The sequence below is a fragment of the Phaseolus vulgaris genome, chromosome 5 (assembly GCF_000499845.2).
Source record: "Phaseolus vulgaris cultivar G19833 chromosome 5, P. vulgaris v2.0, whole genome shotgun sequence".
NCBI lineage: Eukaryota > Viridiplantae > Streptophyta > Magnoliopsida > Fabales > Fabaceae > Phaseolus > Phaseolus vulgaris.
This window is the reverse complement of record NC_023755.2, coordinates 14689525-14704005: the sequence shown is the minus strand read 5'-3', so window position 1 is coordinate 14704005 and position 14481 is coordinate 14689525. Positions and strand designations below refer to the sequence as shown.

Here is a 14481-nt window from a genome sequence, read left to right as displayed (position 1 = left end):
GCAGAGCCAGTCGCACACATCACCGCACAGAAAGTCGAACACTTCGTCTGGAAAAACATTGTCTGCCGCTTCGGAATACCCAAGAGGCTGGTTTCCGACAATGGCACCCAGTTCACAAGTCATCAGCTGAGGAAGATGTGTGAGGAGTTAAAGATACAACAGGTCTTCGCTTCAGTGGAGCACCCACAAACCAATGGGCAGGTGGAGTCAGCAAATCGAGTGCTGCTCAGGGGGCTGAAGCGAAGACTAGACAAGGCCAAAGGAGGCTGGGCAGAGGAGGTCCCCAGAATTGTATGGTCTTATCACACCACCCCATAGTCCAGCACCCATGAGACACCTTTCAGCCTTGTCTATGGGACAGACGCCATGATTCCTGTGGAGATACAGGAGAGCTCCCCCAGGTTCTTGAACTTCGTTGCTGAAGAGTCCAACGAAGAGCGTAAGGTGAATCTGGATCTGCTAGACGAAGTGCGAGAAGAGGCCAGAGTCAGTGCTGAAGCTGTGAAGAGAAGAGTAGAGCGGGGGCACAACTCTAAAGTGAGGCCCAGGCGCTTCCAGGAAGGTGATCTGGTGATGAGAAAGGCGCATCAGAATGACATGCAGAACAAGTTATCCCCAAAGTGGACAGGCCCGTACAGAGTGGTGGAGACATTGGAGAACGGAGCCTATCGCCTAGAGACTCTGGAGGGAGGAGCAATCCCCAGAACGTGGAACGCCACCCATTTAAAATTTTATTTCAGTTAAAGTTGTACAGTAATGGCGTTCTCGCGCTAAAAAATACATGCTTTGTATGTGGTGGAAACAGTTGAACAGACAAGGGGGCACTCTTTTCCCTAAGGAGGGTTTTTAACGAGGCCACCCAATTAAAGAAAAATTTCCAGCATATCAAGTGTGCTCAAGTATTAAAGTTAAAATCCTCCTTGCCCCAGGTGCAAGTGCAGGTGATTGGTTAGGCCCTACTTGCCCTAGGCGCAAGTACTGGCACCGATCTAAGTCTTCCTCACCCCAGGAGTGAGCGCAAGCAGTTAAAGGTTTGAAAAGCCAGGGGTGCTAGTAAGACCAAGGGAGGGAAAGGAAAGGTTTTGACAAAACGTCCTTACCCACTTGGCATGCACCAATATTGGCCCAGTAAGACTCTTAGTCCGAAACCCTTCTCACCCCAGGAGTGAGGCAGGGAACGAGCGACTCAACCCGCCAAAGGGTGATGACCTTGGGGAAAGTAAGAGGGGTTAGCGAGAAACACTTTTCTTTCCCCAAGACGAGGCATCACCTTGAGCGATCGATGTCAAAGTCCTCTATGCACTTAGCGCTAGAGCGACAGAGAAAGCTAAGTAAAGACTAAAGAACGATCACTGATGAGTCGTCAGTAATTGGCTAGTGGTGCAAAGCAGCGCACGAGGACTGTTAAACACCAAGCTGAGGGAATAGCCAGTCGTGATCAAGTAGAACCGAAAGAATAAGAGAAGCAGATCGTGCTAAGCCTAAGCTGGTTAACACTTAGTCGTGCGCAAAGTGAAAGACAAGCCCAAGATCGCGCTGAACCTAAGCTAGCTAACAGTTAGTCGCGCACATAAAGATAAGTGAAGCTCAAAGAAATACAAGGGAAGAAACTTATGCAAGAAAAGAAGCATTGAGATATTACATTCATAGCCAAGTCTTATACAATTTTAAAGTACAAAGAAAAATTGTGCAGAAGTTAAATTTACAGAGAAGAGAAAGGTTTAAGGGGCAGGGGGGATAAGCTTTCCATCCACCACTTCATGGTAGATGCTAAACTGCGAGAGGTCCAGGTCTGGGAGAACGCATCTGATTTGTTCGAGTGCTAGCTCGAATCCATCTGTAAGGGCATCAGCACCCACGTTCATCAAATCAGCCTTCTCCACCTCCAGTTTTTGCTTTGAAGCCTCCGCAGCATCTCTCTCAGTGGTGACGGCAGCAAGGGAGGAGGCAGCTTCAGACAGTTTGCCCACCACCTCCTCAAATCTCTTCTCCCCAGCAGCAGCTGCTTCTTTGGTGGACTCGAGTCCCCAATAGCTGAGTGTTCTGTTGGCGCAGGGAGGAAGTCTTGGCCCTAAGCTCCACCACCTCGCAGTCCAAAGAGCTCACCATTTGCCCCATCAAGATCTCCGTCTTGATGGTCTCTTGGACCTGCGCTAGGTATTCCCTCCTAGCCTTCTCCACCATGCCTCGCATCAGTTCAACGGACCCTGGAGCAGCTTCGAAGTCACTTCGCAGTGACTCCTTGTCGTGCTCAAGCTCCTTCACCCTCTTCTCCAGGGCTATTTGTTTGCGATGCTGGGTGGAGAATTCCAGAGAGAGCACTACCTGCCTTGCCAGGTGCATGTCAACCTCATCACCATTCCACTCGACGAGCTCCCGGTTACTTATGAGCTGTCGAACTAGGGTGATGACCCTGCTGAAATTCTCGTGGGTGGCCCCAGAAGCGCTTGGGCGCGAGCTAGACCCACCACATTCAGCAGTGGCGGTAGGGATTGGCAGCAGTGGTGGTGGTGCACCCCCAGTTTGGGCAGAAGCACCCCCAGCAGGATGAGCGGATGGACCAGGTGATTGGCCTGCTGGGGGGAAGATGGCAGTTTGGTAGTTGGAGGCAACTGCTGGCCTGGGGAAGGAAGGTTGGTGGGCTTTGAGGCAGTTTGAGCGCAGGGAGGAGGGGAAGACCCTTCCTCTACTTCCACCACCTCAATCTCTCCAGGCTGGAGAGATGAGGCCCCCTCAACTACCGCTCTTTTCCTTTGGCGGTGTACAAGAGAAGAGCCTGAGCTCTCCTCTTCAGCTGAAGCAGCAGCAGCAGTAGTTGAAGTGGAAGCCTTCACCAGCCTTTTCCTTTTTTTCCCTTGCTCGGGGCCTTCAGCTGGCGCGACCGAGAGTGGAGGGGCTGCGATGGGCTCAGTTGTAGAGGAAGAGGAGCCAGTGCCCTTGGCTCCCCTACGTTTGGCAAGCTCCAGTAAAGCTAGCCTCCTGTCCTTCCCTGACATTGAGTCTGCGTAGATGAGAAAAAAGGAAGAGTTAGATGACCAAGGTATGCAAGTAAATTAAAAAACACATGAAAGCATGCGTGAAAGGTGCAGGTATCCAAAGAGGGGAATGAAGAACTACCTATATACTTTTTTAAGGCCACCACATCGAACTCGTCTTTGATGAGACGAGCAGAATTGTACTTGGCCCCCAGGAGCAGCCCGCACAGCTCGCGCTCATAAGGGGCCATAGCTTCGAGGTCCCTGGATTTCTTGAATTCGACTCCAGGAACCCAGTAGAGGGGGTACCCCTCAAGAAGATTTGGACTTTGAGGGGTAGCAGATATCATGTAGAATCTGCCCTTCCAATCTTTGAAGGATTGTTGGTACAGGCCCAGGAGCACCCGCCCATCAACCCCGTTCAGGCTGACCCAGGACCTGTCCCCAGGGTTCTTCGCTTCGAAGAAGTAGAGGAACACGTCCATAGAGGCGTTGTGCCCGAAATAGCTGCAGAGGATTTGAAATGCCCGGATGAAGGCCCAGGCATTTGGATGGAGTTGGCAGGGCACGACGTTTAACTCCATCATCAGCTCCTTTTTGAAGAAGGTGAAAGGGAGGCGCAGCTTCAACCTCTTGAAGATAGCGGAGTAGACAAAGACGAAGGGCACCCCATTGGTGGCCCTGTCATCCGCGCAGATAGGCATTCCTCGAGGAGGGATGCGGATTTGAATGTTGAAGTCATTCTCCCTGTCGATGGAGCAGGAAGGCTCATCAGTATTGCGACTTAGTAGGGACGTGAGATGGCCCTCGGGCAGTAGAGTGGAGGTTTCAGCGAGCAATGCCAGGGGAGCCCATTCATAGACCCTGGCATTGTCGTGGAAGGAGGTAGCCACAGGCAGTGGTGGAGCTGGCGCACTCGCGGAAGGCTGTGCACCAGAAGAAGAGGCAATGATGCGCGCAGTTTGTTTCAAGCGAGCCATCGTGAGATAGCTGCAAATGGAGAAAAAACGAAAAAGTCAGAATGAATGGAAGAAGAGGGAATGATGAATGCTTCGGTGAAAACAGAGGGGGGAAAGGAGAAGGAGATGCCCAGGTGAAAAGAGGAAGAAGAAGAAGCAGAAGCCAGAGTGAGAGTGTGAAAAAAACCCTAGCGCGGGTCGAGAGAGAGGAAAAGGAGAAGAGGAATGCATGATGACGAGAAAGGTAAATGCAATCGGTAAAGATGACCAAAAAGGGTCAGGAGGAAGAAAAACCATACCTTTGGATGATCGCAATAGGTGTGAGAGCAGGAAATTTGAAGAAAGATGGGAGCGCAGAGGAGACGTTCGCAGAGAGTTTGGGAGTCGAATGAAGAAGATGAAGGATTAGTGAAAGGGCGCGCCAATTTGAACAAGAGAAGCAGTAGCGACGCACGACGCTGGCCGTTGATAGGGCCACGTGTCGCGAGATCAAGAGGGGGAGTTCAAACGTTAAAGAAGCAGCACGTGAGGTGGCACGTGAGGCGGCCCCACTTGCCACGTGGACTGAGGGCACGACCACTTAGTCTCTTCACTGAGAACGAGTTCTCGACTCGAGACTGGGGGGCTTGTGATCCGATCGGTCATCGGTAGTCGATGACGTCAGCATCAGAGAACCACGTGGACCACTCGCAGGATGACACGTGGACCAGGTGGCAGAGAGGTCAGGGGGACGATCGCCAAGAGAGGTGATCGGTGGTCAGTAACCAAGTGACCACCGACAGATCAGGCGGCAGAGAGGTCGGGGGACAGATCATCCAGAATGGTGATCGGTGGTCAGTAGCCAAGTGGCCACCAACAGACCAGTTCTCAGACTAACGCCTGAAGGCAGAACGCGAGAAACAGATAAACACTGATCAGTCATCAGGGTATTGTCATCGGGGTCTCGTGTTACACGCAGTTAAACTGGGAATGAGGTTCCCAGCGAGAGCATTACGCATGGATCTCGCATGAGCACACCTCAGGGAATCATGCACGAGAGTGGCCTGAGGGAACTAGTAAACCAGTCAGTGGTTGGTGATTCCCTCAACCCATTACGTGCATGGCATCGTGAAGGGTAAGCTGTATACGCAGAGAGCAACGTTTGGTGAGTGTGCCTAGACCGACCAGCCACACCCGACGTTCTCCCAAGAGTATGCGATCTGCCCAGATAAGAGAAACATCCTAAGTTACTCTGCAAGGGCGTAACTTAGGCACACAAAGAGAAGCGCTAGAGCCCTTCCAGTAAGTGACACGTGTGTGGTTAGATGTGAGTTGCAGGCCTCCACGTGTCATCATCTGAGAGGGGTGCGGTCCAGACAAAAGAGCACTCCGTACCACTAAAGGTACAGACAGGCGCAGCCAAGCGCAGAGACGCGCAGACATGCACAGACTCTCACGCTCCCCACTGCTGATTCTGAAGGTACGCTTTCTCTGAAAAGCATAACAGGGTTCTGACACATGCCAGAAAAGCATAACAGAATTCTGTTATGCCCAGAAGCAGGGAAAGAGAGATAAAAGAGAGAATCAGGGTGAGAGTGAGGGGGACGAAAAACAGAGAGCAAGAGTTTTTCACACACACTACTAGTTTTCTAGTCTTTGGTGGTTCTGTGGACTAACTTGATCGTCGGAGTGCAAACGGCCGCTAGAGGCGCCGTCTGTGTGTTTTGCAAGCCACGTTTGGAGCACCAAGAGAAGATTCTTAGGGTGATTCTGCAGAAGACGCATTCGCGTAGACAGGGCAGAGAGTGCTACGAAGCGATTCCTCCACGTTCGAGTTGCCGGCAGGATCAGCCGCCATCCGCCCCGTCAGCTGCTGTACTTCCTTTACTGACGTCGGGCTACGCATGGCGATGATCGCTGCGCATTTGTCGGGATTCGCCTCTATCCCCCTCTCCGTGAGCATGAAACCTAGGAACCTCCCGGCCTCTACCCCAAAGACACAATTCTCGGGGTTTAGTTTGAGGCGGTACTTGGATATAGTGACGAATAATTCCTCCAGGTCTGCCACATGCTGTGCCTTATCCTTCGACGCCACTACCATACCATCCACGTAGGCGTATACCTTTCTTCCTAACATGGGTGCCAGGACCTTGTCCATCAGCCTTTGGTAGGTGGCGCCCGCATTCTTCAAGCCGAAAGGCATCACCTTGTAACAATAACTGTTGGTTTCCGTCATGAATGCGGTTTTGCTTTCGTCTCTCGGGTGCATTTTAATCTGGTTGTACCCCGAGAAAGCATCCAGGAAACTTAGCACCTTGCTGCCGGAGGCGCTATCTACCAACGCGTCAATGCTGGGCAGCGGGTACGAGTCCTTTGGGCACGCCTTGTTTAGGTCTGTGAAGTCCACGCACATCCTCCACTTCCCATTCGCCTTCTTTACCAGAACAACGTTGGCTAGCCACTCGGGGTATTGGATTTCCCTGATGTGGCCAGCCCTCAACAGCTTCTGCGTTTCTTCGCGTACCACCAGCTGCCTCTCTTCATTGAACTTTCTCCTCCTTTGGCGCACGGGGCGAACCGTGGCATCCATGCTGAGGTGATGGCATAAGAAATCAGGGTCGATGCCAGGCATGTCCGAGGCAGACCACGCAAAGGCGTCCAAATGGCGTGAGATCACCTCTGCCACCACCTCCTGCTCTTCTTGGCCCAGCAGACGCCCTAGTTTAAACGTCTTGCCGTCAATCTCCCTCTCCACGGCGCTAGCCGCCTGTTGCTCCCCGCTATTACCCTGAATGGATGCCGCCTCTTCCACGGGCGCCGTATCGTCAGGTCTCTCCTCCATCAGTGTATCTACCTCGGGCGTTGACCCGGAGGGCGTTGCCTCTATCATCGTCGCGTCGACACTTGGCGGACGTTCAAACACTATGAACACGCTCTTCTTCGATTTTAAGCTGTTTTCATAACACTTTCGCGCTTCCTCCTGATCCGACTTGATAACTGTGACCTTGCCGCTGAGGTCTGGCAGCTTCATCTTCATATGACGTGTGGAGGATACTGCATTGAGCCTATTCAGCGCCGGTCTCCCCAACAAGATGTTGTAGGCGGAATAAGCGTTCACGACCAAGTATCGTATGCTTTCGGTGAGCAAGGCTTCCCCATCTGTGAATGTCGTCCGCAGTTCCAAGTAGCCTCGGACTTCCACTTGGTTGTCTGCGAACCCATATAGGCAGCCTGTGTAGGACCTCAGAAGGTCAGGGGACAATCGCAGCTTGTTGAATGTCGACAAGAACATGACGTCTGCTGAACTTCCCTAATCGACCAGAACCCTATGCACCTTTCTTCCAGCTGTGACGACTGAGATGACAACGGGGTCGTTGTCATGGGGTACCACACCTCGGAGATCCCCTCTCGTGAACACGAGGTCCGACAACCATGGCTCACCCGAAATTCTCTCTTCAATTGAATTGACCCCCCTCGCGTATTTCTTCCACTAGGAGGCGGTGGGTCCCCGGCCGGAAAAACCTCCAGCAATGGTGAGAACCTCGCCTAGAACTGGCATCTCGTGCGCTTGCTCCTCTGTTGGTGCCAGCAGGGCGGCAGTCGCGGCGGGTTCTGCGACGTAATCCTTCAGAAACCCGCTCCTCACCAGCTCATCAAGCTGATAACCCAACGAGAGGCAGTTGTCAATGTGATGACCGAAAGCCTCGTGGAACTCGCACCAGGAGTCTTTCCGTGGCCCTAACACCTTGTCAGTTTTCGCCGGTCGCCTCAACCTCTCAACTATATTAGGCACGACGATCAGGTCCTTTAGTTCCACCACAAAGTTGTACCTCGCCGGTCTCGCCCTCTTTCTGACTGGGCGATCCTCTCCTGCTGGACCCCTGGGCTGGGGTTTCCTGGTCTCATATGGGCGTCTCCCCTCTGGCTTTTTCCTCCACGTCGTGGTCTCGTTGACCCTGACGGGTTGAGCCCGCGTTTGCGCTCTCGGGCGCGAAGGTACCACGCTGGTGCGCTTCTCGCACACCTCTCCTTCAGAGGCGATATGTTCCACCGCCCTACGCCGTATTTCAGCAAAAGTCCTTGGACGATTGCGAATAATAGATTCGCAAAAAGGGCCAGGACATACGCCTTTCCTGAAGGCATACACAATCATGGGCTCCTCCGTCGTGCCCACTTTCACCACTTGGGACCCGAACCGGTTGATATACTCCTTCAAACTTTCCCCTTGGTATTGCTTCACATCAAACAGGTCGTAAGATACCGGTGGCGGGGCCCTGTTCGCCAGGTATTGCTCTCTAAATAACTGGGACAGCTGTTGGAAAGAGGTGATATGGCCGCTAGGAAGGCTGATAAACCAATCCATGGCCATTCCTGTCAAAGTACTCATGAAGAGCTTGCACCTTGCGGCGTCAGAACCGCCCACTAACACCATTTGTGTGTGGAACACCGTGAGATGCGCCTCAGGGTCCTCCATCCCAGTGAAAATCGCCTTAGGTCCTGCGAAGGTGTTGGGTATCGGCGCGTCCAGGATCTCCTGCGAGAAGGGAGTAGAGAACTCCCTTGGTGGGGTGAGATGCTCCACCTCTTCGTTCTCGCGCTGCACCTGATTGTTCCTCAGACTCCGACGTAACTCCTCATTCACGCGACGGAGCTCGTCGTTTCTCACATGCGAGGCGTCAAGATCCGCCAGCATGCGCTCTTGCTCTATCTTCGAATCCGCCATATCATCCTGCAGCCCCCGCATTATCTCCAAGACCTGCTGCATGGACATTTCTTCTCCCGCAGCTCGTGCGGTACCTCGTCTAGTGGTGGCCATTCTTCACTGTTTTCTCAAACGTGATCGTGACTTGATAGATCTTTTCGAACTTGCGATGGGACCAATGTTTTATATCGGCCCCACGGTGGGCGCCAAATGTTCGGTCCGGTTGACTGGGACGTCTTCATGCGCGTCCTCGACCGTTAGCTAGGGACTCCTTCCCACTGGTTACCTGTGGATTCCTGCAAAAAGAGGACAAAAGGGCGCCCTAGCGGCCGTTTGCACTCCGACGCTCAAGTCAGCCAGCAAGAAACACCAAAACTATGCACCTCCGTCTCTGAGCACCGCGTATGGCACTCTGAAGGTATTAAAAATGGAAACTGTGTCTAGTGTGTATTTCTCCTTCTGGCAAAGCTCTTTCCCTAGTCCCTTGTGCGTAACCTCAAGGCTCGAGCAAGCAACTAGAGAGTTTCTGGTCAGTTTGCCAAAAGTTCGAACCCTGTTTCCAACATTCTCAGCGCTATTTAAACTACCCAAACATTTAAAGCGCCTTAATGCGCTTTAAATCATAAAACGTAACGCACTCAATTAGCGCGTCTAATTAGAAAACGTAGCGCATTTAAGACGTTGAAACGCTTGGGAGCCTTTATAGTACCTTAAACGCTCGAAACAGAAACTGTATTAAATGACTTTAATTACCTGGTACCTGACTAAATGGTGTTTCTATTCTGACCTGGCCGTCGTACACGTGGAGGGCCCCACAGCGCCATGACCCCACCTGGGGACGTTTCTGCCCATCTGGGGACGTTTCTACGTGTGAGTCCTCCTGCTTGGGAGTGCTACTGCGCAAGGGGTGACTTTTTTGGGTGCCAACTCGTGCCCCCAATCATCTAGTCACTCACTTTGAGAGCGTATATGCCTTCCTCTCGTACCCTGCGCTTGGCTACCCTGGGCGTGACCCTCCCCTTGAGTCGTATCTGTCCCAAAGGCGTCTCTGGGGCGGCAGGGGTACTTCACGAGTCGGGCTGCCCTACACTGGTGCTGTCACTATGGCCTTGAAGCCACCTTTTCCTTCTCTTCATCACTATTCCCTGGTTATCAGGGGTCTGAGGCCTTCCCACGGCGTCGCCCCCTCCATGGTCTTTCCTACCCATGGGTGTCGAGGAATGGCGCTGTGGTCACCTTGCTTTTGTGTTATTCCACCTTGGCGACACCATGCTAGGCGACGCCTTATCCTGGCGACGCCCTGCTAGGCGACGCCTTATCTTGGCGATCCTTTCTGTTGGCGACGCTTCCTCTTGGCGACGCCTGCACTTGGCGTCACCCCCACCCGGGCGACGCCTTACGTTGACTTTGACTTCGACACTGACTTTGACCTTGACTTCGTCAACGCCCGGGTACGGGACGGTACAATAGCCTAAGGTGCTGAAAATGTAAGCTAAACAATTTCAAATTTCCCCCCTAAAACAAACTAGAACCGGCGCCTATATACAAGGCATGAGGAAGGTGTGACCTCTTCCTTCACTTTGGCACCTCCTATTCTACTCCTACACCTATCTACTAATACACCCCCCTTCCTAAAGCTCCTAACTAAACCCTAAAAGATGCTATAACAAAAGAGATTTCTAATGTTTCCCTCTAAGCACCTTCAACCAAAGAAATTACAAGAAGAGAAAATAAATGTCCTCTAGCTCCTAAAGCTTTGAACATGCTTCTTGTAAGCCTTTGAGGTGGGCTTTGACCTCCATGGGCGTCCTCCATTTGTGCCTCTACCTCTTCTTGACCTTGTTGATTGGCCTCCATGACCTCTTGAGCTTGATCTCCATCATACTCCCCGAGTTGGAGAGAATTCGACTACGAATTCTGGAGACCTACAGAAAAAGGAGTTAGATCGCTGACATTAAAAGTATGACTACCTAAGAATGTATCAGGCATATCTAACTCATAAGCATTGTCATTAATCCTCTTGAGGATTTGGAAAGGTCCATCCCCTCGAGGCATTAGTTTGGACTTCCTTTGAGTAGGAAAGCGATCATTCCTCAAGTGAAGCCAAACCCAATCGCCCTCATCAAAAAACAATGCTTTTCTCCTCTTATTGGCAAGTTCAGCATACTTCCCAACCTTCTTCTCAATTCTCTTCTTGATGTCTTTATGCAAAGTTTTCACAAAAGAAGCCTTTTCATCCCCATCTTTGCACAAGACATCTCCAAGAAGGGGAATAGGAAGAAGATCAAGAGGTGTTAGGGGATTAAACCCATAGACCACCTCAAAAGGAGAATGTGAGGTGGTAGAATTTACTACACGATTATATGCAAACTCAACATGGGGTAGTAAATTCTCCCACACTTTAGGATTCCCCGAAATAAAACATCTCAATAGTTGTCCCAAAGTTCTATTCACCACTTCGGTTTGACCATCAGTTTGTGGGTGGCAAGTGGTAGAAAATAAAAGCTTAGTCCCAAGCTTGCCCCACAAGGTCTTCCAAAAGTGACTCAAGAACTTGGGATCTCTATCGGACACTATAGACCTAGGAATCCCATGTAGGCGAACCACTTCTTGGAAGAAGAGGTTTGCAATGTGGCATGCATCATCCACTTTGTGGCAAGGAATAAAGTGAGTCATCTTTCAAAAACGATCCACTACCACAAAAATGGAGTCCTTTCCCTTTGATGTCTTGGGTAAGCCTAAGATGAAATCCATAGATATATCTACCCAAGGCATTGAAGGGATAGGAAGAGGAGTATATAGACGATGGGGATGCATTTTAGACTTAGCTTTGCGGCAAGCTATGCATTTATCACACAAACTATGAACATGTTTATGCATATGAGGCCAAAAGAAATGTTCATGCAACACATCCAAAGTTTTAGCAACCCCAAAATGTCCCATTAAACCCCCCTCATGAGCTTCTCTAACAAGAGATAATCTAATAGAGCATTGAGGAACACAAAGACGTTTTCCTTTAAAAAGAAAGCCATCTTGAATAAAAAAGTCTTTGTGTCCTCCCTTAAGACACTCTTGATAGATGAGAAAAAAATCAAGGTCATCATGATAAAGTTCCTTAATGTGATCAAAACCAAGATATTGAGAGGTTAAAAGATTTAGCAAAGTGTATCTTCTAGAAAGAGCATCCGCCATAATATTTACTTTGCCTTGCTTGTGTTTGATCACATAAGGAAATTGCTCAATAAATTCCACCCACTTAGCATGCCTCTTGTTAAGTTTGTTTTGGCTTTTCAAATATTTAAGAGATTCATGATCACTATGTATCACAAACTCTTTGGGAAAAAGATAGTGTTGCCAAGTAAACAAAGCCCTAACAAGTGCATATAATTCCTTATCATAGGTGGAATAATTGAGATTACTTCCCTTCAATTTCTCACTAAAATAAGCTATGGGGTGGCCCTCTTGAAGGAGAACAGCCCCAATACCTATGCTTGAAGCATCACACTCAATATCAAATGTCTTAGTGAAATTAGGAAGGGCCAAGATGGGAGCATTAGTCAATTTTTCTTTCAAAGTGTCAAAAGCATTTTGTTGTGCTTCTCCCCTATGAAAGACCACATCCTTTTTCACTATGTCATTGAGTGGTGCGGCAATGGTACCAAAGTTTGGGACAAATCTTCTATAGAAAGAAGCAAGTCCATGAAAACTTCGGACCTCATTTAAAGATTTCGGTGTAGGCCAATTTTGAATGGCCACCACCTTTGTTTTGTCCACATGGACCCCTTTACAACTCACAACAAACCCTAGGAATTCTATATGATCAAGAGCAAATATACATTTAGCAAGGTTAGCATACAAATGTTCCTTCCTATGGGTTTCTAAAACTTGCCTAACATGCAACCTATGGTCATTCAAAGATAAGCTATAAATGAGAATGTCATCAAAGTAAATGTACCGTCCCGTACCCGGGCGTTGACAAAGTCAAGGTCAAAGTCAGCGTCGAGGTCAAGGTCAACGTAAGGCGTCGCCCAGGTGGGGTGACGCCAAGCACAGGCGTCGCCAAGAGGAAGCGTCGCCAAGAGGAAGCATCGCCAAGATAAGGCGTCGCCTAGCAGGACGTCGCCAAGATAAGGCGTCGCCTAGCAGGGTGTCGCCAAGGTGGAATGACTCAAAAGCAAGGTGACCACAGCGCCACTCCCCGACACCCCTGGGTGGGAAAGACCATGGAGGGGGCGACGCCGTGGGAAGGCCTCAGACCCCTGATAACCAGGAAATAGTGATAAAGAGAAGGAAAAGGTGGCTTCAAGGCCATAGTGACAGCACCAGTGTAGGGCAGCCCGACTCGTGAAGTACCCCTGCCGCCCCAGAGATGCCTTTGGGACAGATATGACTCAAGGGGAGGGTCACGCCCAGGGTAGCCAGGTGCAGGGTACGAGAGGAAGGCAGATACGCTCTCAAAGTGAGTGACTAGATGATTGGGGCATGAGTTGGCACCCCAAAAAGTCACCCCTTGCGCAGTAGCACTCCCAAGCAGGAGGACTCACACGTAGAAACGTCCCCCGATGGGCAGAAACGTCCCCGGATGGGGTCATGGCGTTGTGAGGCCCTCCACGCGTAGGACAGCCAGGTCAGAATAGAAACACCCTTTAGTCAGATACCAGGTAATTAAAGTCATTCAATACAGTTTCTTTTTCGAGCGTTTCAGGTACTATAAAGGCTCCCAAGCGTTTCAACGTCTTAAATGCGCTACGTTTTGTAATTAGACGCGTTAATTAAGTGCGTTACGTTTTGTGATTAAAAGCGCTTTAAGGTGCTTTAAATGCTTGGGCAGTTTAAATAGCGTTGAGAATGTTGGAAACAGGGTTCGAACTTTTGGCAAATTTCCCAGAAACTCTCTAGTTGCTTGCTCGAGCCTTGAGGTTACGCACAAGGGACTAGGGAAAGATTTTTGCTAGAAGGAGAAATACACACTAAACACAGTTTCCTTTTACCATCTTCAGAGTGCCATACGCGGTGCTCCGATACGGAGGTGCATAGTATTTTGGTGTTTCTTGCTGGCTGACTTGAGCGTCGGAGTGCAAACAGCCGCTAGGGCGCCCTTTTGTCCTTCTTTGCAGGATTACACAGGTAACCAGTGGGAAGGAGTCCCTAGCTGACGGTTGAGGTCGCGCACGAAGATGTCCTAGGTCAACCGGACGGAACAGTAAACAACAAAAAACTTACCAATGAAAGGTCTAAGAACATGATGCATGAGGCGCATGAAAGTGCTTGGTGCATTAGTTAGGCCAAAAGGCATAACTAACCACTCATATAAACCAAAGTTGGTCTTAAAAGACGTCTTCCATTCATCACCCGGTTTGATACGGATTTGATTGTAGCCGCTTTTAAGATCAATCTTTGAAAAGATTTTTGAACCATGTAATTCATCCAGCAAATCATCTAGTCTAGGTATGGGATGCCTATACTTAATTGTTATGTTATTGATGGCCCTACAATCCGAACACATTCGCCATGTGCCATCCTTTTTTGGCACTAAGATGATAGGCATAGCACAAGGACTCATGCTATCTTTCACCCACCCTTTCTCAATCAAAGCCTCAACTTGTTGGCGAATTTCCTTGGTTTCACTTGGATTGGTCCTATATGCTGGACGGTTTGGTAAAGAAGAGCCCGGTATCAAATCAATTTGGTGCTCAATCCCTCTCAAAGGTGGAAGTCCATTTGGAGGATCTTGAAACACATCTTGGAACTCTTCTACCAAATTTTCCAAGCAATGAGGACTATCAACAAGTGATTCTACTTTAAGAGTTCTAGGTGTACCGTCCCGTATCAGGGCGTTGACTAAGTCAAGGTCGAAGTCAACGAC

At 50.0% G+C, this 14481-nt stretch overlaps 1 protein-coding gene across 1 annotated transcript; it reads right to left on the bottom strand.

Moving 5' to 3' along the window:
* Window positions 1-7403: 7403 nt before the first annotated feature.
* On the bottom strand, window positions 7404-8729 carry LOC137834010 (uncharacterized). Its single transcript, XM_068642076.1, has one exon. It carries the CDS (start codon window positions 8727-8729, stop codon window positions 7404-7406), a length of 1326 nt encoding a protein of 441 aa, XP_068498177.1.
* Window positions 8730-14481: the final 5752 nt, after the last annotated feature.

Excerpts from the sequence above, each read along its gene's own strand:
- LOC137834010 (XM_068642076.1), bottom strand. The coding sequence starts at position 8,729 with ATGGCCACCACTAGACGAGGTACCGCACGAGCTGCGGGAGAAGAAATG.